This window comes from Mastigoproctus giganteus, chromosome 9 (assembly GCF_048544385.1).
Source record: "Mastigoproctus giganteus isolate SK-2022 chromosome 9, ASM4854438v1, whole genome shotgun sequence".
In the NCBI taxonomy this organism is placed as follows: Eukaryota; Metazoa; Arthropoda; class Arachnida; order Uropygi; family Thelyphonidae; genus Mastigoproctus; species Mastigoproctus giganteus.
This window is the reverse complement of record NC_143583.1, coordinates 25,704,952-25,732,023: the sequence shown is the minus strand read 5'-3', so window position 1 is coordinate 25,732,023 and position 27,072 is coordinate 25,704,952. Positions and strand designations below refer to the sequence as shown.

The window sequence follows — 27,072 nt, the reverse complement described above, 5'->3', positions numbered from 1 at the left end:
CATCGAGGATGAGATCTTCAAGTTATTGCTGTTAGCCCAGTTCTCTAGAGTTTCTATTGCTCTGTTAGCGGTGTTCTCCAGTTGTCCCTAGACCAGTGGTCTCAAACTGGCGGGCCGCATCCGGGCCCCCCGAAGCAATTTTACATGGCCCGCAAATACATTTCAATTATGTATTTGTTGTAAATATGGTGCTTATATTCATTCTCATTTTGTTTAAAAAAAAAATTCCAGCCCATCTGCTGCTTTCAGATCGTGCATTCGGCCCGCATGCAATTTGAGTTTGAGACCACTGCCTTAGACACCCCCCCCCCCCAGGCAGCATCAGAACCACATTATCCACATAGGCTAGGAGGACAAACTTGCCAAGTTCCAGGTTCAAAAAGCCATCTAAATCAGGTTCCATAGGAGTGGACCCAGGATTGGGCCATGTGGCATCCTCTGAATACTTCTCTTGTTACTGAAGAATATGGTGCTCTGACTGTCGTGAACCTATTTGACAGGTAGGATTTGATGACTTGATACAGATTTGAAGGTAGGTTGGTCTTCAGGAGTCGGGCCAGGACGCTTGGCCACCATAGTGTCAAACGCCCCAGCAAAGTCTATTGCTATGACCAGAAAGTATTCCTGATCTGTGGTAGTTGCAGCATCAGTAATATTTTCCAGGACATCCCGAGTTGAGCATCCCTTCCTAAATCCATATTGTTGGGGTGACTGCAGGCCGGCTGCAGTGTAGTGGATTCCTATTCTGTTTCTTAATAGCTGCTCAAAGAACTTGCTCAGGACTGATAAGAGTGCTATGGGTCTGTACGACCCCGGAAGGTCCAGTAGTTTGTTAGGACTTTTGGGGATGAGGCACAAGTTTGCAGTTTTCCAGGCCTGGGGAAACAGTCCTTCTTTGAGGCAATGGTTGTATTGGTTAAGAAGCACCTCTAGAATGGTTTTGATGGCTTTCTTGACAATCTGGCTCCAAAAGATCAGAACCAGGAGACTTCTTGTTTCTAGTTCAAGTTTGGTGAAAGGTTCTTCTGTTGCAGTCGTGCAGTAGGTTTCATTGTCTGCACAGAGGGTTATCTGCTCTGGGGTAGTGGGGGCAAGATGGTCTTGAAACATGGTATCCATGATGTTAGTAATTGTTTCCTGCCAGGTCCGGGTGTAAGTACCCTGCTGTGTCCTCGTCGCTGGTATGGCCTCACCTCTCGGGAGTTTGTTTGTTGTTACTCTGTATACCACACCCCAGGGGTTATCATTCCCAGTGGTAGAAACAAGGTGTTCCCAACTGCATATCTCACTCTGGCGTATGGTTGCAGTGTACAGGTTCCTTGCGTCCCAGAAGTTCTGTCTTGGTGCCTCCACTTCTGCTGCCGGCTGGGAGTGCCTTGCCCGCTGGGAGCGCCTTGCCCGCTGGAAGAGTTTCTTTCTCCTGTGCACCTCCTGCCTAAGCCTCTGTAGCTCTGGAGACCACCAGGGTATAGCCCCTGCGGTTGGGTTTTTCTTTTTAATAGAGGTGTTGGCAGCTTCAGTGATGAGATCAGTGACCATTATCTGGTGCTGATCTGGGCTGAGTCCAATGATGTTCAGCGATTGGGCTGCTGTGGTCAGTGTGGCTTGGAAGAGTGGCCAATCCGCCTTCTCTATGGCATATCTTGGCTATGCCTGCCTCACTGCTTGGTGTTGGCTAAGAGAGCATTGGAGCTCAAATGTGATGGCCCTGTGGTCCGATATGGTCCGGCTTTCTTGGGCGGTCCACGATGTTAGGTAGCCAGCGAGGGATCTGGTAGCCAAAGAGACATCGATTGTGGCCTCCCCCATCGAACTAGAGAATGTTGCCAGGTTGTTTGGTCGGTTGAGGACTGTGTATGGACTATTCACTAAGTAATCTTCAAGTCATTGCCATTTCTGTACTCCACATCTATCCGGGGTCTCACTGAACCACACCAGGGGCCTGCAATTCACATCCGCTCCCATGACAATCTTACTGTTTGGGAAGTCTGTCTGGAGGCTCCTCAGATATCTGGTTGCTGGTAGTATGCATAAAATTCACCCAGGGGCATGATATTATTGACACATGTAGCCCAAGATATACAGTACTTAGTTAGTTTTGTTGCTGTTATATTTGGATTCCAAATCAGTATGCAGGCCCAGGGTGTTTCTCTGGTATCCTGCACTATCTTATATGACCTTGCGATATGCATATGGCTCCTGAATGAGGAATATGTCTAGATTTGCCTTCTTTGTGAGCTGCACCGCTACTATTTTGGACCGTTGTGCGTTCATTTGTATGAATTTTACCCTGTTGATGTTACAGGATTTAGAGCGTGTGGCCATAATCTAGTCTCATTTGGAAAGTGCTCTTTGCTTTACAGTACACTGGGCATTCGCTGTCCCTAATTGAGTGCTCTGCTGGTAGCTTCTGGAATTTGCAATTTACACAGGTCGGCGGCTTGTCTCTATTCGGACACGTGTTGAAGTCGTGGCCATGTTCTGCACAGTGGCCACAAGTGGGTTGGGTTTGGGCACAGGTACGAGTGGTATGCCCAAACTGGAAACATCAGAAACACTTGGGGAAAGCTGCGTGCTCCCTAAAGCGCTGACTGCCCCAGTTTATAAACACTCTGTCAGTCTGGCTAAGCGTGCCCTGGGCCTCTGGTGACAACTCCACGACCCAGTGGTAAGTATTCCCTGTTCTGTCTTTCGTCTTGAACTTGGGAACGATCAAGTTGGCAGGTTCGTCTTCTTGATGTGCCTGCTGGAGGTTTCTGCGATATAGCTCCTCCTGGAGAGCAGTTGGTGTCAGATCATTGTCGAGGTTATATATCCTTATGCTAGGTTCTTTGCATCTAGGGGCAGGGCTTCAAGTCCAAGTGTTTGAATTTTCTCATTTTGTATGATTTTTGTTGCATCCTCTTTCATTTGAGTCTCAATGATAATCCCTGCATTTCGGGTCTTCCTTACCATTTTATTTTGGTATCTCTGAAGTCGTCTGCCAACTTTGTGACCACCAGATTTTTGACCTGCTCACTGTTATTGTTTTCGTCTGTGGAGGTCGGGCGCAGTATTACCAAATGTGGTGTTGGCAGGAGGGTCCTGCGTTTCATCGCTGTAGTTGGAGTTGGGTCAGCAATCGGTTGGGTCCCCAATGCTTGCGCATGCAAGGGAGCGCACTGTGGCATTTGGTCTGCTCCCACAGATTGGAGGGCCTCCTGTTTCGCACTCTAGGTTGCTTTGGAATAGGACTGTCTCCAGCTTTGTCCAGATAGACACGATTTTTCCTCCAAGTCCAGTAGTTATTCTGTTGCTGGTATCTTTGAGGAGGTTCTCTAACATTGTTCTGAGGAAGAGGGTCTTTTCCAGTACCGTCCCCTCTGGGAGAGTCGGATCTAGCGACTATGTTTTCATCCTACTTTACATTGTCAGTATTTTCTGCTTGAGAGCAGAAGATGTTCTGACTTCCTCTTGTCCCTTGCTGGCTTTTTGTCTCTCTGTCGTTCGACGACCTGTTTTTTATTATTTTTCTGCTTGGGAGCGGGGTTCGTTTCCTCTGTATACTGAAGCTGCACAGTTTCCAGTATGCAGCAGTGGGTGGGAGTTGGGGAGGAACAATCCCTAACCCTGTTGCCACTTGACCTTGTCAGGAGCTTAAGTGACGTGTTTGTCTTAAGCAGAATATCACTGGGTTCGGCTGTGCTGAATCAACATTAAGCCTGCTATTGCTTTCAACTATTAATTTACTGAAATATGAATGCTTAAAATTTAGATTAAACATATTTTCATTAGCAGACACAGTGGGGCCAATAGCAGGTAGGGAATACAATACCATATTAACTTTTTGAAAATGGATGCACTGCATTCTTCATTCTCTCAGTCATGAATAATTTTGACTTTCTCAGTGATTATCAAAATTTTTCTTTTCTCCCTTGCCATTTCAGGTTCTAGTTCTCATAAGCTTTCTGTCAAATTGTGATTCAATATATAATACAGGGGGCCACCCTCCCCAGTCAAGAGTGGTTCAACTGCAGTAGCAGGAAAATAAGTGGAATGCCACTCTCTCTAATGCCAGAACAATGACACCATGGTGAGCCGACACATTGTTGCCAGCATTGAATCAAAAACAAGTTGAAATACTCTATCTCACCCAATAAAACGGAAAACAAATCTCACCACTGTGATCCACTGATGTAGGTAAATCCTTGAGTACACAATTTAGTTAGCATACTAAACTTAAAACACATAATCCAGACACATTTTCACAGAGCGATGAACAGCATGTATGAGCAAGAAGGCGGTCATTTTGTGATGCCTGGAAGTCGTGTAGGTGGAAGATTATAATTAAGACCTTTTTTAACATGTTGACTGCCGTGTTGGCCGTGTATGTCTGACACCATTACGTTTTTCAGGCACCGCATCGGACATATATTGCCGACACCCACTGTTTCAGTGGGAGCCGCCTCGTCTGTATAGCGCTGACAATTGTTGGAAATTTATGTTATTTTTGAAAAGCGTGGCCTCCGGTGTTACATGTGATGAAATTTGCATGCCGCTATGAGAAAAAATAAACGAGTAACTGGTCATTATTTAAAAATTCTTTATTATTACAAATTTTATAATTGCAAAAGTATAAAATTGTAATTATGTTTTTGATTTATGGTGTTGTCCAAAACACTCTACATAGGAATTTTTTTTAAATTTAGACATGATTTAAAAGGAATATCGTAAATCTTTGAGTATATGTTGATCATATATTTTGCTATGTGGAATTTAAGGGGGTGGGGGTTCTGGAAATTTTGATTAAAACAGCCTAGATATTCTGGAGATGATTCTATAGATGCTATTGTATTCATCATTCTAATTTTATGGAAAACAATGAAAATATATATCTTGCACAGTCCTTACTCTTACCCCTGGTATCACGGTGATTGACTTGAACTTGTCATTTTAAATGGCATTTGAACTTGCTAATTTTGTTAGAAGCAAATTAAGTCTGGTTCCTTATGATACAATTTTTTGTTTTTTCTTTTAGGTCGGAGTAGAAGCTGAAACTAACTTTAGGATAGGAGAGAGTGTCTGCTCAATTGGTTACCAAATAGATCTACCTAAAGCAAACTTAATATTTAGAGGTAAGAAATATCTTGTTAAATATGTTTATTTGAAATCTGCAAAAAGGTCTTGTAAACATTAAAGAAAGGTAAGATTACATTCATAAGCTACATGCTTAAAACATGTTACAATTCTTATGTTTTTAAGAATACATTGCTGCCAACCCTCTGGATTTACAACAGAGAATCCATCTCTTGTACTTGATTTCATCCGTCATTCTCACTATCATGATGTAGTTGATGACAAAGAGTTTCTCTGTCTTTTTGCAGGAACTGAGTTTTTCTTTGTCTTTTTCTTGAAAATAAAATAAAAAAAACTTCTTTAAAACTGGATGTTTTTTAGTTTGTGAAATTCTGCTTATTTCCATTGACAAATTAGCATTAGCATTAGTAGAGGCATTTGATGCAAGAAAGCAAGCTTATGCAGCATCAGCCAAAAAAAAAAACCCACTTCCACTTCACCCCTCTGTTCGTTCAAAATACCTGTCCAGCTGAGCCTTAAACTTATTTAAGCTGTCAACCTCCACCACAAGGGATGGAAGTCTGTTCCACCAACCAACCACCCGCTGGCTAAAGGCAAATTTCCGCACGTCTATCCTACATCTGTCTTTCCTCAATTTGAATTTATGCCCTCTCAGGTGATTTTTCTGAGCTAGAGGAAGAATCCCATCAGCATTGAGCATGCTTAAACCATTCAAGGCTTTATACACCTCTATCAGATCACCTCGCTGGTGCCTAGTCTCCAGACACTGTAATTTGCAAAACTTAAGCCTTTCTTCGTAACAGCACCCCTTTGTTCCATTTACTAATCTTGTTGCCCTTCTCTGTACTCGTTCCAGCATCTCTACATCCTTCTTGAAATGAGGCCTCCAGACCTGTATACAGTACTCTAGGTGTGGCCTGACCATCGCCTTATACAATGGAATAATCACCTCCTTATCCCTGCTGGAAAAATTCCTGTATATCATTGACAATACTCAATGAGCTACTCTTGCAGCCCGTCTGCACTGCTCAGAGAACTTCATATCTGCCTGCACAACCACCCCCAAGTCCCTTTCATTCTCTACCACTGTCAGTGTAATACCACAGAGTTGATACGTTGCTCTGGGGTTGCTGTTTCCCATGTGTAGTACTTTACATTTGTCAATGTTAAACTTCATTTGCCACCTCTTAGCCCATCTGCTCAACCTTTCCAGATCCTGTTGCAGCAGCATAGTGTCAGTAGTGTCCTTGACAACCCTGCCAACCTTTGTATCGTCTGCAAACTTGGACATTAAGCCCGATATACCATCATCAATATCATTTATAAATACAGAAAATAATAATGGACCCAACACTGAGCCCTGAGGGACTCCACTAATAACATCAGTCCACGATGAGCAGTGTCCATTGATTACCACTCTCTGTCTTCTCCCCCTCAACCACCCCTTTATCCATAGCAGCAATTTGCCTCCAATGTCACACTGCTCCAATTTGTGTAGCAGTCTTCCATGTGCAACAGTATCAAAAGCCTTTCTAAGATCCAAGTATATAATATCAAAGTTATTCCCTGCATCCAGTTCTTTTGTGACTGCATCATAATATCCAATCAAGTTGGTCAGGCAAGACTTCCCCTTAACAAAACCATGCTGTGTCTGAGCTATAACTGAAGTCTTGTCTAAATGATCCTGCAGTGCTTCTTTAACCAGTGCCTCCATTAATTTTCCTGGAACAGAAGTTAAGCTCACAGGTCTATAATTACTTGTGTCAGCCTTTGATCCTCCTTTGTGAATTGGGGTCACATTTGCACATTTCCAGTCTACGGGTACCTCCCCTGAGTCCAAGGAAGCTCTCATAATTATAGCTAAGGGTTTGGTTACTTCCTTTGCTGCCTCCTTTAATATAACTGGATAGATCCCATCCACCCTGGGTGCCTTTCTTGTGTTTATCTTCAACAGTTTCTCCTCCACTTTACTCCCAGTTATTTCAAGATTCTGTAGCTTACTGCTAGAGTTGAATACACCTCTGGCATTCCCCTCGCTGAATAACTCCTCATGTGTGAATGTCGTTGAAAAATATTCATTTAGTTTGTTAGCTACCTGAGCAGGATCATCAACACTTGACCCATCAATATCAAGTGGACCAATCTGATTCATCCCCTTCCTTCTAGAGTTTACATAAGTAAAGAACTCTTTGCTGTTTTTCTTTGCATCCCTTGCCAAGGATTTCTCGTAATCTGCCTTCGCCTGCCTAACCTCCTTTGTAACTTGGTTACAGATCAACTTGTATCTATCATAGGCTTCTGTGTCATGTGTTAATTTGTATGTATCCCATGCATTTTTCTTCTCTGCCATATGCCTCATTAGTTCATCTGACATCCATTTTGGCCTAAACCTTGAACAATATTTCTTAGTTGGTATGTAAAACCTAGTAGCTTCCAAGATAAGTTCTTTGAATGCTTCCCATTTTGAATTTGCTGTTGGTAACATCATCAGTTGGTCCCACTGTATAGAATTTAAATACTGTCTCAGTCCATCGTAGTCGCCTTTACGGAAGCAATAACCCTTCCCTTTACCCCTAATGGTAGTTACCTCTTTGAGTAAATCCCACTTCAGCACACTGTGATCACTGCCACCTAGTGGTTCATTTATCTGCAGATTCTTAATGCATGAAGAATCACTGCTGATAATCAAATCAAGAGTATTACTCCCTCTAGTTGCCTCCCGAACATGCTGATGTAGAAAACAATCATCCAATAAATCCACAAAAGCCCTGCTAGTGTGTGAGTAACCAGCCCCCAAATTCAAGTCAGTATCTGGGAAATTAAAATCTCCCATTATAAGACACTCTGATTTACTGGCCCACTCTATTTCCTTGTACAGTTCCTTATTATACTCATCAGAGTCATTAGGCCTATAGCACACTCCTACTCTCAATTTTGATCTCCCAATGTTTATGTCACACCAAACTGACTCCACACTGCACTGTCCAGCGATGTCGACTGGCTTCACTTCCTTGGTTTTTATGTGTTTCTTAACTAATAGCATAACCCCTCCCCCCCCCTTCCTATCCTGTCTATCCTTTCTGTAGACGTTGTACTCCCCAAATTGCAGTTCTGCATCCCTTATATCTGTGTGACACCACGTCTCTGATATCCCAACAATATCTACCTTCGATGTTTTGAGCAATACCTCAAATTCATCAAATTTATTTACTAAACTCCTAGCATTGGTGTACACGCAAGTATACCTGCACCTGTTTCTATTCTTAGCTACCCTAACACAACCCATGTGTTTACTTGTACCGCAATGGCTCCCAGCAGTCTCTGAAATACCATGCATCTTGTTTTTCAGGCTTCTGCTCATTCTAATAGAAGCAGTGCAAGAATCTCTTTCACCTCTGCCAGTGGCTACTGTCAATTGTCTGTTAGGTGTGTTGTAGTGTTCTGCATTTCAAAATAGAAATGTGGGATAATAGCGTTATTCTCTGTTGTGCACAATCATTTCACAGGTACTTGTGTATTGCAGAGTTAATTTACAGTCTTTCTAAGTTGTCAAAGAAATATGACATAAAATTTCAGAGAATGCAGACAAGATTTTCGCGTATTGTAAAATCAGAGAAAGGTAAAAAAAAAAAAAAAAAAAATTTATTTGTCTTGTGCCCTGTGTGTAGATTTGATTTTTTTTCTATTTGAAGCTGTAGGAAACTCATTATAATCAGACATTTGCAAACAAATAAGCATAAGGACAGCAAGTGCATTGAAAGAAATGCAAAAATAGAATGTCACATTTCAGTTACAGTGGTGTTATACGTGCAGAATGTTTATTTGCATCTTTTGACATAGAGCATAATCTGGCGAAGGTAAACAAAGCCAGCACGAGAACCACAGTTAACTTTGGGAAACTTTTAACAGACAAACTCGTTTCTCCCTGCATTCTTGGTAAACAGGATGGTGTGTGTTATCACTAGTGGCAGTAGAAGTCAATAACAAAGTATCAACGATGATATAGTTTCTCCTATTGTGCTTAGGCAGTAATGCAGACACAAATATGTTCTGACCTAACTCATGATATTTTCTCAGTGTGATCCTATGTTTTTCCAACAAATTGTCAAGTTTATCTGTTATTAATGTTGTTACTGTTCCCACATTATTAATAATACTGTAAAAAAAATTGATAACAACGATGGTATATAAAGAGAAGAATATGATAATGAATAAGAATAATACATATTACTGTATAGGTTCATATTCATAATCCTTTGTTACTATTTTACTTTTTAATTTTTGGAAAGAAGCAATGTAAGAAAACTTGATAAGTCTGCAGTATTAGTTTAAAGGAATTTGCCATAATTAGAATATGTAGCAGTTTAAATATCTAGGAGCTATTGGGCAGATGGATGGTTCATCTGAAGATGAGATTACAAGGAGAATTAATGAGGGAAGAAAAGTCTTGGGAATGTTGAATCCAATATTATGGAGCAATAACATTCTCCCAAAAACCAAATGATTACTACATAATGCAGTTTTTCAGAATATCTTACTATATGGATCTGAGATTTGGATTATCAAGGAAAGGCAAAGGAAGAAATTGCTAGCTGCCCAGATGGATTTTATGGAGATCAGCCCAAAGATCTAAACTAGAAAGATTTAGGAATGGAGACATAAGAAAAGCAATGGATGCTCAAATAAACATCATTGACAAAATAGAACAAAAAAGATTAAAATAGTATGGACATGTTATGAGAATGGAGGAAGAGAGTTAACTTAAAAAGGCAATGGAATGGACACCCCTTCCCAGAAAGAAAAAGGAGAGGAAGACCTAGAAGCACATGGAGGGAGTGAGGGCAGCTATGGAAAAGAGGAAATTGAAGAATGGAGACTGAGAGTACAGAAAAGAGTGGAGGAACAAAATTAAATTATAAAAAAAAAATAGGTTGTGGGTAACTGTTGATACAACAGAGAAATCCAAGAAGAAAAAAGAAGAATATGTTAATTAAAGGGCACATTGGTTGTATGCAGGATTTAACTAACTGATAAATTAAATCACTGAATAATTATGTTTATACTCCTTGTGTGATAAACTTCTGTGTTATTCTCTCATGTCAATAATGTCACAATGATACTTGAATGTGTTTGCATACTTATATGTATGGGGTCCACCCCAAAATTAATGCCCCCAGATATTTTCCTGCTCATGGGATGTTGCATACAAAATATAATTTAACGATATATGGGTCAAAATGTAAATGCCTTCATTATCCTGTAAGTTTCAACACTATATGCCATGTGTCAGGGCTGTAGCAGTCTGTGAAAAATGGATGGCAATAATGTGCATTGAGGCAATGAGCTGTTATGTAGTTCCTGGATGCAGAGTGGTCAAGTGATATAGTGCAGTAATGCATCTTGTTTAAGTGGACAATGGTTCAGACCCACTTGAATGCCAAACATGATTAATGATTATATTCATCAAAATAATTAATTGTAAACTCCTGTGACCTAGTTAGTGGTCATGCTAGAGTATAGAAAAGAGCATTTTTTGACCTAACAAGAGCATTTTGACCCCCCCCCACTAGCATCCTAACAAGGGAGAACATTGCAGAATTTGGTTGGTCTTTCTGCAACATCTCCAGTACATCCTGCCATTGCACCATCAGTCTTTAACCTTTTAGATCCTTTGTGGGGAACACCTTGCTATGACAATGTTGTCTTTGCACCCATGAGGAAGTGGCTTTTGGAGGCTGACAGCAACTTTTACCAGGGAAGTGTGGGGGGGGGTATGGCTCAGGTTTGATGGTGGAGAAAATGTATACAAGGTGTGGCAAATATGTGGAAAAAATAATTGTAAGTACTTAAAGATGGATATAAGTAACATAAAATTTAAATTGGCATGCCTTCAGTGGTATCCCAGAAAACAAATTTGGAATCATTAGTTTCAGAGTGAAAATCATATATTAGACTGAAATACATGGGTTATCCCAAAGTAATCCATAAAAGCAATTAATTTAAAATGAATTTATTTTATAACATAATTCATTTTAAAAACCTTCAATGTGATCTCTTTCATGCCTTATGACTGCTTCCCAATATTTTGATATTTTTGGATGCCGTTTAACTGTCTGCAACATCTCCTTGTGATGTGTTAGTCACAGCTGAAGTTCAGCTGTGACTAACACATCACAAGCTTCACTCATTGCTTCTAAAGACAGAAATCCTTTAATAGTCCAGTTGCTGATTTAACAAGTGATCGTGTACAGCACCAATAATGCCCTCAAACATAGGGCTTGGTGAAGATCGACACTTCTGCCGAGCTAATTGTAACTTCATTTCAGATTCAAAGTCATGTTTCAATGTCTCATCAATAGCAACAGTATGTTTTAAAAACTCTTTATCTTGTCAGTAAATGCAAGTAACTGCATTTCTTTATGCTTTTGTTGACAGATTTCTTTCTGTAATGCTTCAGTTAAGATTTTGTGAGCAGGTGATTACAGTATTTGTTGATTATGATTGTTGGCTTTTCTTCACAGGTCATACATTTGTATTCCTCCAAAATGGAGTCAGAGAACACTGGTCTGAACTTGACAACTGCACTCATCTCTTTGAGACCAACATGAAATGTACTATGATCTACTGCTGACTCACCACACACATCTTCCAACAATTCATAAATTTGTGTTGCCATTCAGCAACAAAGCTTCAGTTTTGATAAAAGTTCTAAAACTGATCTCACCTGAAGCAATATAACTACACTCACCTGAAGAAATATAACCAACCATTTTTAAAATATTCAACAAATATCCAATGCAGTAACTGTGTTTTTAGCAAACTAATCTTGAGGTTAAACTTCAAATTATTATCCAAATAAATGCCAGTTGTGCTGTCTTATGGAATGAGGAGATGTGCCAGTGACTTTTAAGATAACCCTGGTAAAAGCAGTCATTATTAGTGCGTTTGCAGAATTTGCAGATAAGGGAACCACTAGGTGGCAGTGATCACAGTGTACTGATATAGGATTTACTTAAAGATGTAACTACCATCAAGGGTAAAGGGAAGGGTTTTTGCTTTCGTAAAAGTCACTACAGTGGTCTCAGACAGTTTTTAAATTCTCTACAGTTGGGACCCAACTGATGATGTTACCAACTGCAAATTCTAAATGGGAAGCCTTCAAGGAATTAATCTTGGGAGCTGATAGGCTTTTCATACCAACTAAGAAATACTGTTCAAGGTTTAGGCCCAAATGGATGCCAGATGGAATAATGAGACTCATGGCAGAGAAGAAAAATGCATGGGATGCATCTAAATTATCAGGAGACACGGAAGCCTATAGTAGATATAAGCTAGTCTGTAATCAAGTCACAAAGGTTAGGCAAGTGAAGGAAGATTACGAGAAATCTTTGGCAAAGGATGCAAAGAAAAGCAGCAGACTTCTCTACTTACATAAACTCTAGAAGGAGGGGGGATGGATCAGATCGGCCCACGTAATATTGATGATTCGACTGTTGATGATCCTGCTCAGATAGCTGACAAACTAAATGAGTATTTTGCATCTACATTCACACATTAGGAATTCTGTAGGGAAGTGGAGGACAGAAGCATATTAAAGTCTAACAGGGAGCTAAATAATTTTGTAATAATCAAGAGCAAAGTGGAGAAAAATTGTTGAAGTTAAACATAAAAAAGGCACCTGGGATAGGTGGAATCTATTCAGTTATATTGAAGGGGGCAGCGAGTGAAGTAAGCAAAAACCCTTAGCCATAATTATGACAGCATCCTTAGATTCAGGGGAGGCCCCATGGACTGGCGATGTGCAAATGTATTCCCAATTCACAAAGGGCGATGCAAATAATTATAGACCTGTTAGTTTAACTTCTGTTGCGGGGAAAATAATGAAGTCACTGGTTAAAGAAGTGATGCAGGATCACCTAGACAAGACTGCAGTAATAGTTCAGACACAGCATGGGCTTGTTAAGGGGAAGTCTTGTCTGACCAATTTGATTGGGTACTATGATGTGGTCACAAATAAACTGGATGCAAAAAAATAATTTTGATACCATATACTTGGATTTCAGGAAAGCTTTTAATACTGTTCCATGGAAGACTACTGTACAAATTGGAGCAGTATGGCATTAAGAGCAAGTTACTACAATGGATAGAAGGGTGATTGAGTGGGAGAAGACAGAGAGTGATAATAAATGGACACTTCTCTTTATGGACTAATGTTATTAGTGGAGTCCTGGGGACTCCACTAATAACATTAGTCTTTTTTATATTTATCAATCATATTGATGAAGGCTTAATGTCCAAGTTTGCAGACGATACAAAGGTTGGCAGAGTTGTTAATGACGTAATGACAGCACACTACTGCAACAGGATCTAGAAAACTTGGGCAGGTGGACTGAGAGGTGGCAACTGAAGTTTAACATTGACAAATGTAAATTGCCGCATATGGGTAGCAGTAACCGCAGCGTAACGTAACAAGTGAGTGGTACTACACTCAGGGTAATGGAGAATGAAAAGGATCTTGGGGGATAATTGTGCAGTCATATATGAAGTTTCCTGAGTAGTGCAGACAGGCTGCTGGAGCAGCTCAAGGAGTCTTGTGTGAATGATATACAGAAATTTTGCTATCAGGATATGGAGGTGATTATCCCTTTGTATAAGTTAATGGACAGTCCACACCTTGAATACTGCATTTGGGTCCGGAGACCTCATTTTATGAAGGATGTAGAGCTATTGGAATGAGTACAGAGAAGGGCAATGAGGTTATTGAGAGGAACAAAGGGTTGCTCTTGTGAAGAATGACTTAAGTTCTGCAAATTGCAATGTCTGGAGTGTAGGCACCTGCAAGGTGATCTGACTGAGATGTATAAGGCCTGAAATAGTTTGAGCAAACTCAGTGCTGATGGGATTCTTCCTCTTGCTCAGATTGTGTACTTGAGGGAGCATAAATTCAAGGAAGAACTGCACAAACTTTTGGAGTGAATGTTTAGTTGAAATGGGAAGGGTTTTTTTTTTTTTTTTTTCTGATGCTGTATAAGCTTGCATTCTTGCATCATATGCCTCTACTAATGCTAATTTCTCTTCCACCTCTCAGTTATCACAAAATCATTTGGCTCCCTGTTGATGGTGGTAAACTTCTGGCATATCCCTCCCTAAAGAATTCCTTGTGTGAATGTAGACACAGAATACCTATTCAGCCTATTAGCAACCTAAGCAACGATCATCGACATCACGTGAACAAATGTGACTCAACTTCTTTCTTCTGCTGTTAATGTTAATAAGTGTTTGCTGCCTTTCTTGCATTCTTTCCCGGAAATGTCTCATAACGTGGGATATGCTTAAAGATGTAACTATAATTAAGGGAAAAGGGAAAGGTTTTTGCTTTTGTAAAGGAGACTACAGTAGTCTCACACAGTTTTTAAATTCTACACAGTGGTACCAACTAATGTTATCAACAGCAAATTCTAAATAGGAAGCATTCAGGGAAATAATTATAGAAGCTACTAGATTTTTCATACCAACTAAAAAATACTGTCCAAGACTTAGACCTAAATGGATGCCAGATACTATATGCTTCCATATCACCTGATGATTTATATGGATTCCATGCATTTTCTTTTGTGCAACATGTATTAATAGTTCATCTGCAGTGATTGTTCATGCATTAAGAATTTGCAGATTAAAGAACATCTAGGTGGCAGTAATCACAGTGTATCGACGCATTAAGAATTAACATATTGATCACATACTGATAATCAGATCAAGATTATTATTCTCTCTTATTGCCTCGCTAACATGCCACTGTAGAAAACAGTCATCCTGTAATTCCTCAAAGGTCTTGTTAGTTGTGTCAGTTATCAACCCACAAGTTCCAGTCAATATCTGGAAAGTTAAAATCACTCATTATAAGACATTCTTATTTACTGGCCCTCTCTGTGTGTCTGTACAGTTCAGTCATTCAGCCTATCACATACTCCTACTCTCATTTTTATTTTCCCAGTGCTTATGTCACATCAAACTGACTCAACATTTCACTACCTTAGATTTTATGTGCTTCTTAACTAACAGTATAACCCCTCCCTCCACCACCCTCCTGTCCTGTCTGTGCGGACGTACATTTTTGCTGCTCCTGGAACAGAGAAGTTTTTTCTGATTTATTTTCTGTTTTATTAGCTTAAATTGGCATATTAACTTATTTTCTAGAGTAGCTTATATTCCTATTTACGATACTTAGATTAAAGTAACTTAGATAGAGATTTTGTAAGTATTAGTATCGGAAAGGGTATCAGATCTACGTGTTTACCGTTCGTAAATAGCCGCCATTGTACGCAATACAAAATATCTCGAAATAGATAGCATAAGCTTAATATAGTATAGTACATAATATTGTCAATTAATCTTGTTGAACTTCATTGTCAATTAAATTGTACTTTTAATTATACATATAACGACTTGGGTTACGTAACATAAATAATTAGTAAAAAATAAATAATTAATACTTAACTTGATACGGAAGTTATATAAAGGGATTTCGTAGATAACACTCGATACTGAAACATAAATATAGCGTTATAACTGTGTTGGGATATAAGTTTAGGGTTTTAATTTTGTACTAAAATTGAGATTTTATTGAAATTAAATCGAAATCATGACTCAGACCAGAGCAGCAAAGCGAAAGGCTCAAGCTAATGAGAGTGCTGTGGCTCAGGGGAGAACTGAGGGGGGCAGTTGCCCTCTGAATCACAGCCTATTAAAATGCACTACTTCTTGCTTGATGTTTGTGGAGCAGTCGAGTATGGGACATGATACTGCCATGAGGGATGTCTTTGTGTGCGCGCGATGCAAGGAGTGTAAGGAAATCAGGCGACAACTCGGCATTGTTATGGGCCTGTATGAGAGCTTGAAGGACAGGGTGAATGCCCTCAAAGGATTAAAAGTGAGGGGCCCATCAAGCTCTCAGCTGCCCACACCAATGCCAGAGCTTGCACTTGGTCATCACGCAACACAGCGGCAGCCCCCAAGGCAGAATGCACTGGTCCCAAAGGAACTAGTAGTTGTTGGTGACTCTGTTGTCAGGGAAACGGGAAACGTGCTTTGTAAAAAGGATACGTGAAACAGGAACAGGGTATGTCTGCCAGGGGCAAAGGTTGATGAAGTTGTAGAGCGGATATCATCTTTTAAGGGCGCAAAAGGTGATATAGTTGTACATGTTGGCACTAATGATATTAAGAGTAGGAGACCGGCGGAATTACTTAACAAGTATAGGTCGCTGTTGAAAAAAAGCCATGAATTAGGGTTAAATTTGAAAGTGTCTACAATTCTGCCCAGACACAATAGGAGGGAGTATATGATGAGAGCCCTGTCGATCAATTCGGCCCTGGAAAGATTGTTCAAGGCTCAAGGGATAGAATTTTTTTTCAGCCTGGTCTGTACTTGTTAACAGGAGAGACTGCTTCTACAGGGATGGGATACACTTAAATAGAAAGGGTGCAAGAATGTTTGCTGATGCTATCGAAGCAGTGTTAGGTGGGTCGGAAAACTACTAGATTGGGGGGATACAAGGTCTAATAGATTAACAGTAGCCACTGGCAGAGGTGAAAGTGATTCTTGCACTGCTTCTATTGGAATGAGCCGCAGCCTGGAAAATAAGATGCAGGATATTTCAGAGACTGCTGGGAATCATTGGGGTACAAATAAACACATAGGTTGTGTTAGGGTAGCTAAGAAAAAGAACAGGTGCATGTATACTTGCGTGTACACCAATGCTAGGAGTTTAGTAAATAAATTTGATGAATTTGAGGTATTGCTCAAAACATCAAAGGCAGATATTGTGGGGATTTCAGAGACATGGTGTCAGATATAAGGAATGCCGAACTGGAATTTGGGAAGTACAATGTCTACAGAAAGGATAGACAGGATAGGAAGGGAGGAGGGGTTATGCTATTAGTTAAGAAATACATAAAATCCAAGAAAGTGAAGCCAGTCGACATTGCTGGACAGTACAGTGTCTTGTCAGTTTGGTGTGACATAAGCATTGGGAGATCAAAATTGAGAGTAGGAGTGTGCTATAGGCCTAATGACTCTGATGAGTATAATAAGAAAATGTACAGGGAAATAGAGTGGGCCAGTATAATGGGGGATTTTAATTTCCCAGATATTGACTGGAATTTGGGGGCTATTCACTCACACACTAGCAAGGCTTTTGTGGATTTATTGGATGATTGTTTTCTACATCAGCATGTTCGGGAGGCAACTAGAGGGAGTAATACTCTTGATTTGATTATCAGTAGTGATTCTTCATGCATTAAGAATCTGCAGATAAATGAACCACTAGGTGGCAGTGATTACAGTGTGCTGAAGTGGGATTTACTCAAAGAGGTAACTACCATTAGGGATAAAGGGAAGGGTTATTGCTTTCGTAAAGGCGACTACGATGGACTGAGACAGTATTTAAATTCTATACAGTGGGACCAACTGATGACGTTACCAACAGCAAATTCAAAATGGGAAGCATTCAAAGAACTTATCTTGGAAGCTACTAGGCTTTACATACCAACTAAGAAATATTGTTCAAGGTTTAGGCCAAAATGGATGTCAGATGAACTAATGAGGCATATGGCAGAGAAGAAGAATGCATGGGATACTTACAAATTAACACATGACACAGAAGCCTATGATAGATACAAGTTGATATGCAACCGAGTTACAAAGGAGGTTAGGCAGGCGAAGGCAGATTACGAGAAATCTTTGGCAAGGGATGCAAAGAAAAACAGCAAAGAGTTCTTTACTTATGTAAACTCTAGAAGGAAGGGGATGAATCAGATTGGTCCACTTGATATTGATGGGTCAACTGTTGATGATCCTGCTCGTAGCTAACAAACTGAATGAATATTTTGCATCGACATTCACACATGAGGAGTTATTCAGCGAGGGGAATGCCATAGGTGTATTCAACTCTGACAGTAAGCTAGAGAATCTTGTAATAACTGAGAGTAAAGTGGAGGAGAAATTGTTGAAGATAAATACAAGAAAGGCACCTGAGGTGGATAGGATCTATCCAGTTATATTAAAAGAGGCAGCAAAGGAAGTAAGCAAACCCTTAGCCATAATTATGAGAGCTTCCTTGGACTCAGGGGAAGTACCCATGGACTGGAGATGTGCAAATGTGACCCCAATTCACAAAGAAGGATCAAAGGTTGACACAAGTAATTATAGACCTGTGAGCTTAACTTCTGTTCCAGGAAAATTAATGGAGGCACTGGTTAAAGAAGCACTGCAGGATCATGTAGACAAGACTTCAGTTATAGCTCAGACACAGCATGGTTTTGTTAAGGGGAAGTCTTGCCTGACCAATTTGATTGAATACTATAATGCAGTCACAAAAGAACTGGATGCAGGGAATAACTTTGATATTATATACTTAGATCTTAGAAAGGTTTTTGATACTGTTGCACATGGAAGATTGCTGCACAAATTGGAGCAGTGTGCCATTGGAGGGAAATTGCTACTATGGATGAAGGGGTGGTTGAGTGGGAGAAGACAGAGTGGTAATCAATGGACACTGCTCATCGTGGACTGATGTTATTAGTGGAGTCCCTCAGGGTTCAGTATTGGGTCCATTATTGTTTTCTGTATTTATAAATGATATTGATGATGGGATATCAAGCTTAATGTCCAAGTTTGCAGACAATATGAAGGTTGTCAAGGACACTACTGATACTATGCTACTGCAACAGGATATGGAAAGGTTGAGCAGATGGGCTGAGAGGTGGCAAATGAAGTTTAACATTGACAAATGTAAAGTACTACATATGGGAAACAGCAACCCCAGAGCAATGTATCAACTCTGTGGTACTACACTGACAGTGGTAGAGAATGAAAGGGACCTGGGGGTGGTTGTGCAGGCAGATATGAAGTTTTCTGAGCAGTGCAGACGGGCTGCAAGAGTAGCTCATGGTGTATTGTCAATGATATATAGGAATTTTTCTAGCAGGGATAAGGAGGTGATTATTCCCTCGTATAAGGCAATGGTCAAACCACACCTAGAGTGCTGTATACAGGTCTGGAGGCCTCATTTCAAGAAGGATCTAGAGATGCTGGAACGAGTACAGAGAAGGGCAACAAGATTAGTGAATGGAACAGAGGGGTGCTCTTACGAAGAAAGGCCTAAGTTTTGCAAATTACAGTGTCTGGGGATTAGGCACCAGCGAGATGATCTGATAGAGGTGTATAAAGCCTTGAATGGTTTGAGCATGCTCAATGCTGATGGGATTCTTCCTCTTGCTCAGAATAATCACCTGAGAGGACATAAATTCAAATTGAGAAAAGACAGATGTAGGATAGACGTGAGGAAATTTGCCTGTAGCCAGCGGGTGGTTGGTTGGTGGAATAGACTTCCATCCCTTGTCGTGGAAGTTGATAGCCTAAATAAATTTAAGGCTCAGCTGGACAGGTATTTCGAACGAACAGAGGGGTGAAGTGGAAGTGGTTATTTTTTATTTATTTATTTTTTTTTTTTTTTTTTTTTTTTTTTTTTGGCTGATGCTGCATAAGCTTGCTTTCTTGCATCAAATGCCTCTACTAATGCTAATACCTTTTGCCATAGTCTCCAACCTGGCCCACCTCCTCATGATGATGGGCAATGGGTCCCCTAGTTCCCATGGTTGCCAGAGGATGAAACATACTCTGGCAACCATGGGAACTGAGTTGTGTTGGCACAACATACCAACACAACTCAGCACTACAATGTGCAGACTACCCTAAAACTCTCACTGTCTGCTCTTTACACAGTCTGTACTCTGACACACCGTATGCAGTATGGTGTTGGGGTTGCGGAATCCTGGTGCAACTTGACAATAAGCACTATCCTTTCTGTATACCTTGTGCTCCCATATTCACATTCTGCATCCGTTATATCTACGTTACACCACATCTCTGATATCCCCACAATGTCTGCATTTCACCAGCACTTCAACTTCATCAAATTTGATTACTGTGCTTCTATCATTGAAGTACATGCCAAGTATACATGCACCTCTTCTTGCTCCTAGTTATCCTAACACAGCCCAGTATTTCTTAACAAGTACAGAGGAATGTTGACTCGCGGCTTGTTTCGTGATGACTACCAGCAGACCTTAACTCCTGGGTACCTTAATTTTTGGGCTGCTGCATGTTCCAGTGGAAGCAGTGCAAGAATCTCTTTCACTTCTTCCTGTGGCTATTGTTAATCTATTAGACTGTGTATCCCCCTTCTCCCCAAGCTAGCAGTTTTTCAACCCACCTAACACTGCCTTGATAGCTTCAGCAAATATTCTTGCACCCTTTCTGTTTTTGTATCCCATCCTTATAAAAGCAGTCTCCTATTAACAAGACAGACCATGCTGAGAAAAATTCTACCCCATGAACTTTGCAATCTCTCCATGGCCAAATTGATTGACAAGGCTCTCATCATGTACTCCCTCCCTATCATGTCTAGAATTGCAGACTCTTTCAAATTTAACCCTGACTTTCATCATTGCTCTGTACTTAAGAGTAAGTCCTCAGATCTACTCTTAATGTCATTAAGAGGAGACATGTACAACAAATCTGACAATAGCTACTTCCTGTGGTACTAATGCATTATGCCTTGTGTTTCCGCTGTGTTACCTGATGTGCAAGTGCAAGCTCTGGTGTTGAGGTGGGCAGCTGGAGCTTGATGGTCCTCTCAACTTAATTCCTTTGATGGCATTCACCCTGTTCTTCAGACTGCCATAAGTGCTCATCAGAATACTGAGTTGGACCCTAATATCCTGGCACTCTTTACATCGAACACACACACAAATACATCTCCTTGTCTGTATCATGTCCAATTCTAGATAGATCTGCAAACATCAAACAAGTCATTGCTATACCCACCCAATAAACAAACATGAGTTAGGGAACAAGCACTCCTCCTGCAGAACAGTTGCCATCAACAGCCACTGTGTCACTCAACCGCTACTGCCCACCGTCATGCAGGAAGAACTTGGAACAACTGTGTTAACCTTTGCAAACAGATATCATTTCAAATGGCTGAAAATGAGAATTAAGGCATACAAACTGTTTTACCGTGACATACCCAGTCGTTTTGGCAGTTGATGCACTGCCATATGATATGAGGATGGCAGGCATAACATAGCAAAAGCTGACCCATGCCACAAATGTAGATAATAATAAAAGTTATCTCATTTCGTGAAATCATGAAAATAAAAGATTTATCTTTTACCTCTGGTGGTGAAAACAAGAGAAGAAAACATTCTTTCCATAACTAACATGGACAGTTACACACGTTTGCCAGCACTGAAGCAATATTCACTCATCGCTCGCACTTAGCAATCTTAGTGGGTGAAGAGGGGGGGAGAACTTGAAATATGAAAATTAACTCGCACGCCAACATAACTAAATAAAACCACTTTTAGGTTACTGTGTATTCATATTAATTAAAAATTAAAAAACTAATAAAATTTATTTAAAGCTGTAATGCAGGTAATATAAAAGATCCCTGCCACCAGTGTTATATTGTGGTTGCAATGTATCAATACATATTGAAGTACTTAATGTTAGTTGCAAAGACTACTAATATTTGAGAAGGCAAAATTCTGAACCCCCACCGTACTTGAGGCTCTGGTATCTTTTATTATGTATATGTTAACACTTATCTACACTTAATTTTTAGGATTTTCTATGTACTGTTTTTATTTTGTAAATAAATGCTTTAATTTTTATAATCTGCTGTTTAGTTGGTTGATTTGTTTATAGCAGTACAGTAATACCCCGAAGTTACGCGATAGGTGGGTCCGACGAAAATCACTTAAGTCGAATTTGCGTAAGTCGGGTACAACTTTGCATATAAATACATATAAATTTTGTTTAATTGGGACCAAGGACTAACAAAAACACTAGTTTAGAAGAAAAATATTAATAAAATTGCAGTTCTTTATACATATTAATACAAAATATGTATTAAAAAAATAAATGACTTACGTAAAAAAAGTTATTTCGATGTCGATGGCTTCATAAAATCTAACAAATTCGTCTGACGACACAGACTTATTTTTTTCACGCAGAATTTCTTCGTAGCAAGCTAATCATTTTTTTATTCCTTGCTTTGTAGCTATAATGCGTTCTTCGTTGTAGTCTGTTTTCTAAAATTTTTAAGCCCTTTTCAATTGAGCTGAGACCTTCTGTCAAGTTTGCAATTGTCATGTGCTTTTTGCCGTTGCCTCATTTAGGCCTGTAGCACGTGCAATATCACATGGTCTTTCATTTTGCTCAAAGCGTTTCACAATTTCATATTTTTTCTCTATCGACAGAGGCGGACTGGCCATAAGCCTTACTGGGGAAACCCTGGTGGTCCTGTGTGATTTTGGCCATAAACCATAGTATGAGGCCACTATAAATTTTCCCGGGTAAGAATTTTTGACCCAGTATGCCTGTTTATTGATAATTGCTTTTCTTTTTCTCTCTGAATCTGCAGTGTCTTCACCAGTACGCTTCCTTTTCACACCTTTTAAGTATTTTACTCATTTTTAGGGAATAAAGCACAATTACAAAACGAGCAGGCACGCTTGATACACATAAACAAAGCTGCGCGCATGTAGCAACTGAATAAACAACACCATAAAGGCAGAGATACACTATTAACACCTCACATTTCTAGGGGTTACTACCATAAAACAATAAAAATCCAGTTGCGTTTCTGCTAGTGGAGTCTATTATACTGGTAGTAAACTCGAGAAATGTGTTTCCCCTAAAACAAATACATTTTCAGAATCTTCTCTTCGTTCCTATCGTGTTGCGTTTGGTTGGGGTGATTCTGCGTGCATAAGCCAATTCGGTTCGTGTTATATTATAAGATATCATTACCGTATTTATAAATAGTGTATGATCGAATTCGTGTAGTGTAAACACGTGTTATACGAGGACTGACTGTATACGGCTCGACTGACGCGATCCATTTCTCTCGTGAAAATGATGTAATTTCCGACAAACGTTGAGCACGAATTCGAATGCACACATATAAATATGACAGTTGGGAATACAAATTCTTGTATATGTGTGCAGCTCATGCGCAGCAAAGTTGAATTTTGTTCATCTTTCGCTCTCACTCTCCGCCGTCGCACGGTATATTGATAACATATGAAAAACGACATTGAAGATAGTGGGCAGCAGTGTTGCCAAACGAAAAAATCAAGAACCGCGTAACTCCGAGTTCGCGTAAGTCGGGGTATTACTGTATTAAAATTTGCATTTACTAACACTTTATGGATAAATTAAATCTTAAATATAAGATTTTTAATTATATATTCACGTGTTTCTAATTTCTCTTGCTTGAAATCAAGAATGCCTCTGGTTCCAAGCTTGCTGGATAAAGGGTCCGGCTGCAGTTGGTTTTGGTAGTCTTTTCAGATTATCCTTACAAAAATGCATATAAAATTCTACTTTGTTAGTTGGCAATAATAGCAACTTTGAAATATATCATATTTTGAATAATCCAATATCAAATTAATAAGGATATACTACTTATTAAGATAGCAACTTAACTCCCTTTTTTTTCTCTCTCTCTCTCCAGGTATGCTAGATAGCAATTGGACAGTTGGTGCTGTTTTAGAAAAAAAGTTGCAACCTTTACCTTTCACATTTACTTTAAGTGGTATGCTGAACCATACTAAAAACCAGTTCAGATTTGGCTGTGGTCTCATAATAGGATAGATTTGTTGCTATGCAAGGATGTGCAATTTTAGTTAGTGTATGATAGAAGAACAAAAACAGTGCAGTATGAAAATGAATCAGAAAATAAGATCCTGTACATGTGTTGATAACTGAAAAGAGAATTATTAAAACTAGATTTCATTTTTAGCCTTTGTATAATTTTTTTCTTCATATAATTGGATTCCATTTAATAGAAATTCATAGTATGGCAATTTTAAGACATACTGACAAGAAAAATATTACTTGAAGCTTCATCCATTTTATGTATAATTTTATAATTACAGCTGAACTTGTGTTATCTCTTTAAGGGAGGGGGGGAAAAACGGTAATATGTATAAATAATAGGTAATTTTTGACATAATTTCGTGCTAATTTATTGTAATTAAAATCCTGAAATCATGTAGGTATCATCGGGATGATGAACCTCTTCAAAAAGGAATGATTAATTACACATTATTTTCATGATTATTATTTTTTGCTAGATTATTTTTAATCTAGCACAAGCGGTCATTACATTTCTGTTTGAAAATTTTCTACCTCACCCAAAATCACTTAACTTATTATTTTGTAGTCTTTCGTTATTAAGTGATGGACATTTTCAGTGCACAAAATTAAAATTTGGCCCTTAAATTAAACATTTTATTTAGTTTAGTGTTATTTATTATATGAAAATCTTATAAAGCAGAAATATTAAATAGATTATACTCTGCTTGCTTTTTTGTCTCTTAGTGAAGAAACCAGATCCCCCTTTCTTCTTCATATTGAATTACCATTCTAGATAAAAATATGGTACTTTGCATATTTTCGTTCTGTATACATTTTAAATTCTTTATCCCATTAAGTGCTGAACTTATTTTTTACGCTACTGTCGTTGTTGTGCATTCCAAACTCCTTGTGGAGAGGAGCTATATTACTAAGTCAGTGATCAACAACTTAGTTTGCTGCGCAAATAAATCTGGGTTTGAATCCTGTTAATGGTGTATGAGCAACTTTTTGGTATTTTTGTCTCATGCAGGTGCTGAATTAATCTTTAGTGTAGGTGGTAGGGTGCTGTTGACTGAACAAACTGGTCTTACCTGCAGTTTATAGGCATGATATACTGGCACCTCATAATCTGTTTTGGCTTGACAGTAATCAACAACAACTCAGCCTCATTGAAAGTCATGTCCTTAAAACACTTCAAATTTAAATTCAAAGTTAGCATGGTTGATGAGTTGTTAATTTATTTATAATATTAAATGAACCCACTAACAGGCACAGCAAAAAATAATAATAATAAGAGCTGTAGTGTATGTAATACACCATACAGCTCTTTTAACCTCCCAGCTATACAATGAAAAATAATGATGCAGATGGAAAGTTAAGTTTTGTTTTGGGGGTAAATTCAGTTTAAAGTGGTTCTTGGCTTTTTCAAACCATGTTTATCACTTTTAAATTAAATTGGATCATTATTAAACAGCAAATAAATATACTGTTACATTTCATTTTAAAAAAATTCATTTTTATAGCTCTCTTTTATACTATTAAATTATTCTGTAATGCACAGAAATCCCTTATTTTACATTTTCTGTGACTCTTTCTCTGTATCCAAAAATTATGTATCTTAACACGACTAAAGAATGGTGAAAAGAAAATTAACCTTGAGATATGCAGATTTGGTAATTATTTTATTATTTTTCATTCCTTGATTTGAAAGTTGTCCATTTTGTTCTTCAGCTTGTTTAGATGATGAGCCAATGCACACCATATTCTCAAGTTTCAAGGGGGCGGGATATGCATACAAAGTAAGGATTTTTTTAACCCAAGAAAGGTAAAATCCTTAGCATAAACTTCATGGTATACTATAAAAACCATTTGGTGCTGCTTTCATTAACTGTGTAGATATACACTTTTCCACATTAGACTAATTTAGAGCAGTGTGACATTAAAGGCAAGTTACTAATATGGATTATTGGACTAATATTAGTAGAGTTCATCAGGGTTCAGTGCTTGTTGTTTTCTGTATTTGTTGATGATATTGATGAAGCTATATCAGGTTTTTCAGAAGTGGAAATTAATGATTAACATTGACAAATGCAAGTTACTACCTATGGGTAGCTGTAATCCCAGAACAACTCTGTGGTACCACACTCAGGGTCATAGAGAATGAAAAGCCCCGAGCATACTTGTGCAGTCAGGCATGAAGTTCTCTGAGCAGTGTGAATGAGCTTCTAGGACTCATGGGGTTTTGTCAGTGATATAAGGAATTTTGCCAGCAGAGATAAGGTAATTGTCCTGTTGTACAAGGCATGGTTAGGCACATCTTGAGTACTGCATATAGTGGCCTCATATTAGGAAGGATATCAATCTGTTGGAATGAGTGCAGAGGAGAGCAATGAGAATGGCTAGGGGAACAAAAGGGTGCTCTTACTGAGAAAGGATCCAGTAGCTGAAGATTAGGCACATGCAAGGAGGTTAGAATGAAGTGTTTAAGGCTTCAAGTGGATTGAGTAAGCTAAATGCTGATGGTATCCTTCTACTTGCTCAGGCTTCACGCACATAAGGGTTTCATTTTTAATTCAAATTGACAAACGGATGGTTGCAGGGTAGATGTGTGGAAATTTGCCTTCAGCCAATGTAGTTGATTGTTGGAACAAACTTCCATCTAATGTTGTGGAAGTGGTAAACTAGACAAACTTTTAGAAGTGATGGACATGTGATATGGGGAATATTGATTTTTGGCCGGAGGGGAGCTGATGACTGTATAAACTAGCTTTCTTGCATCATTCGCCACTACTAACAGTATACAAAATTTTTATTTCAAAAATTGGTTTCATTTGGAAGATAGGGTTTTATTCATCTGTATAATTTAACATTTTCAGGAGAATAAAGTAGTGTATCTTTAAAAATACTGATATTAAAATTATTTAAACACATAGACATTATTCCAAATTTTAATAGATATAACATTGTTAGAAAGCCTTTATTGGCCAGTTGTAATTAATTGCTGTAAACCGAAAACTATTACTGTAGCAACACATCAGTGATGAATGACCAAGAATAACAGCATCTAATAATGAACTTACAGAAATCAGCAGTCAGTTTACTTAATACCCACTTCCTTCTTTTGACTCCACATGCATAGGGTCCATATGTTATCTTCTTGATTCCAAAAATTCTAGTCATCCATCTCAGTAAACAGAATTTTAACTCTGGAGCTTACAGTCTACTGTTCAAAGATCATGCAAGCTTTCACAAACCATTGTGAAAGCTGGTGAGATCTTTGATTGATAG

General features: G+C 39.0%; 1 protein-coding gene across 1 annotated transcript in view; it reads left to right on the top strand.

The window, feature by feature from the left end:
• LOC150080109 (mitochondrial import receptor subunit TOM40 homolog 1-like) overlaps nt 1-23,946 on the top strand; it is a 112,129-nt gene extending 88,183 nt beyond the window's left edge. Inside the window, exons 6-7 of the mRNA XM_090382123.1 lie at nt 5,018-5,114; nt 23,660-23,946. Of these exons, the coding sequence (XP_090238249.1) occupies nt 5,018-5,114; nt 23,660-23,799 (237 nt within the window). The 3' untranslated portion in view covers nt 23,800-23,946. The remainder of the gene's footprint in view (nt 1-5,017; nt 5,115-23,659) is intronic.
• Nucleotides 23,947-27,072: the final 3,126 nt, after the last annotated feature.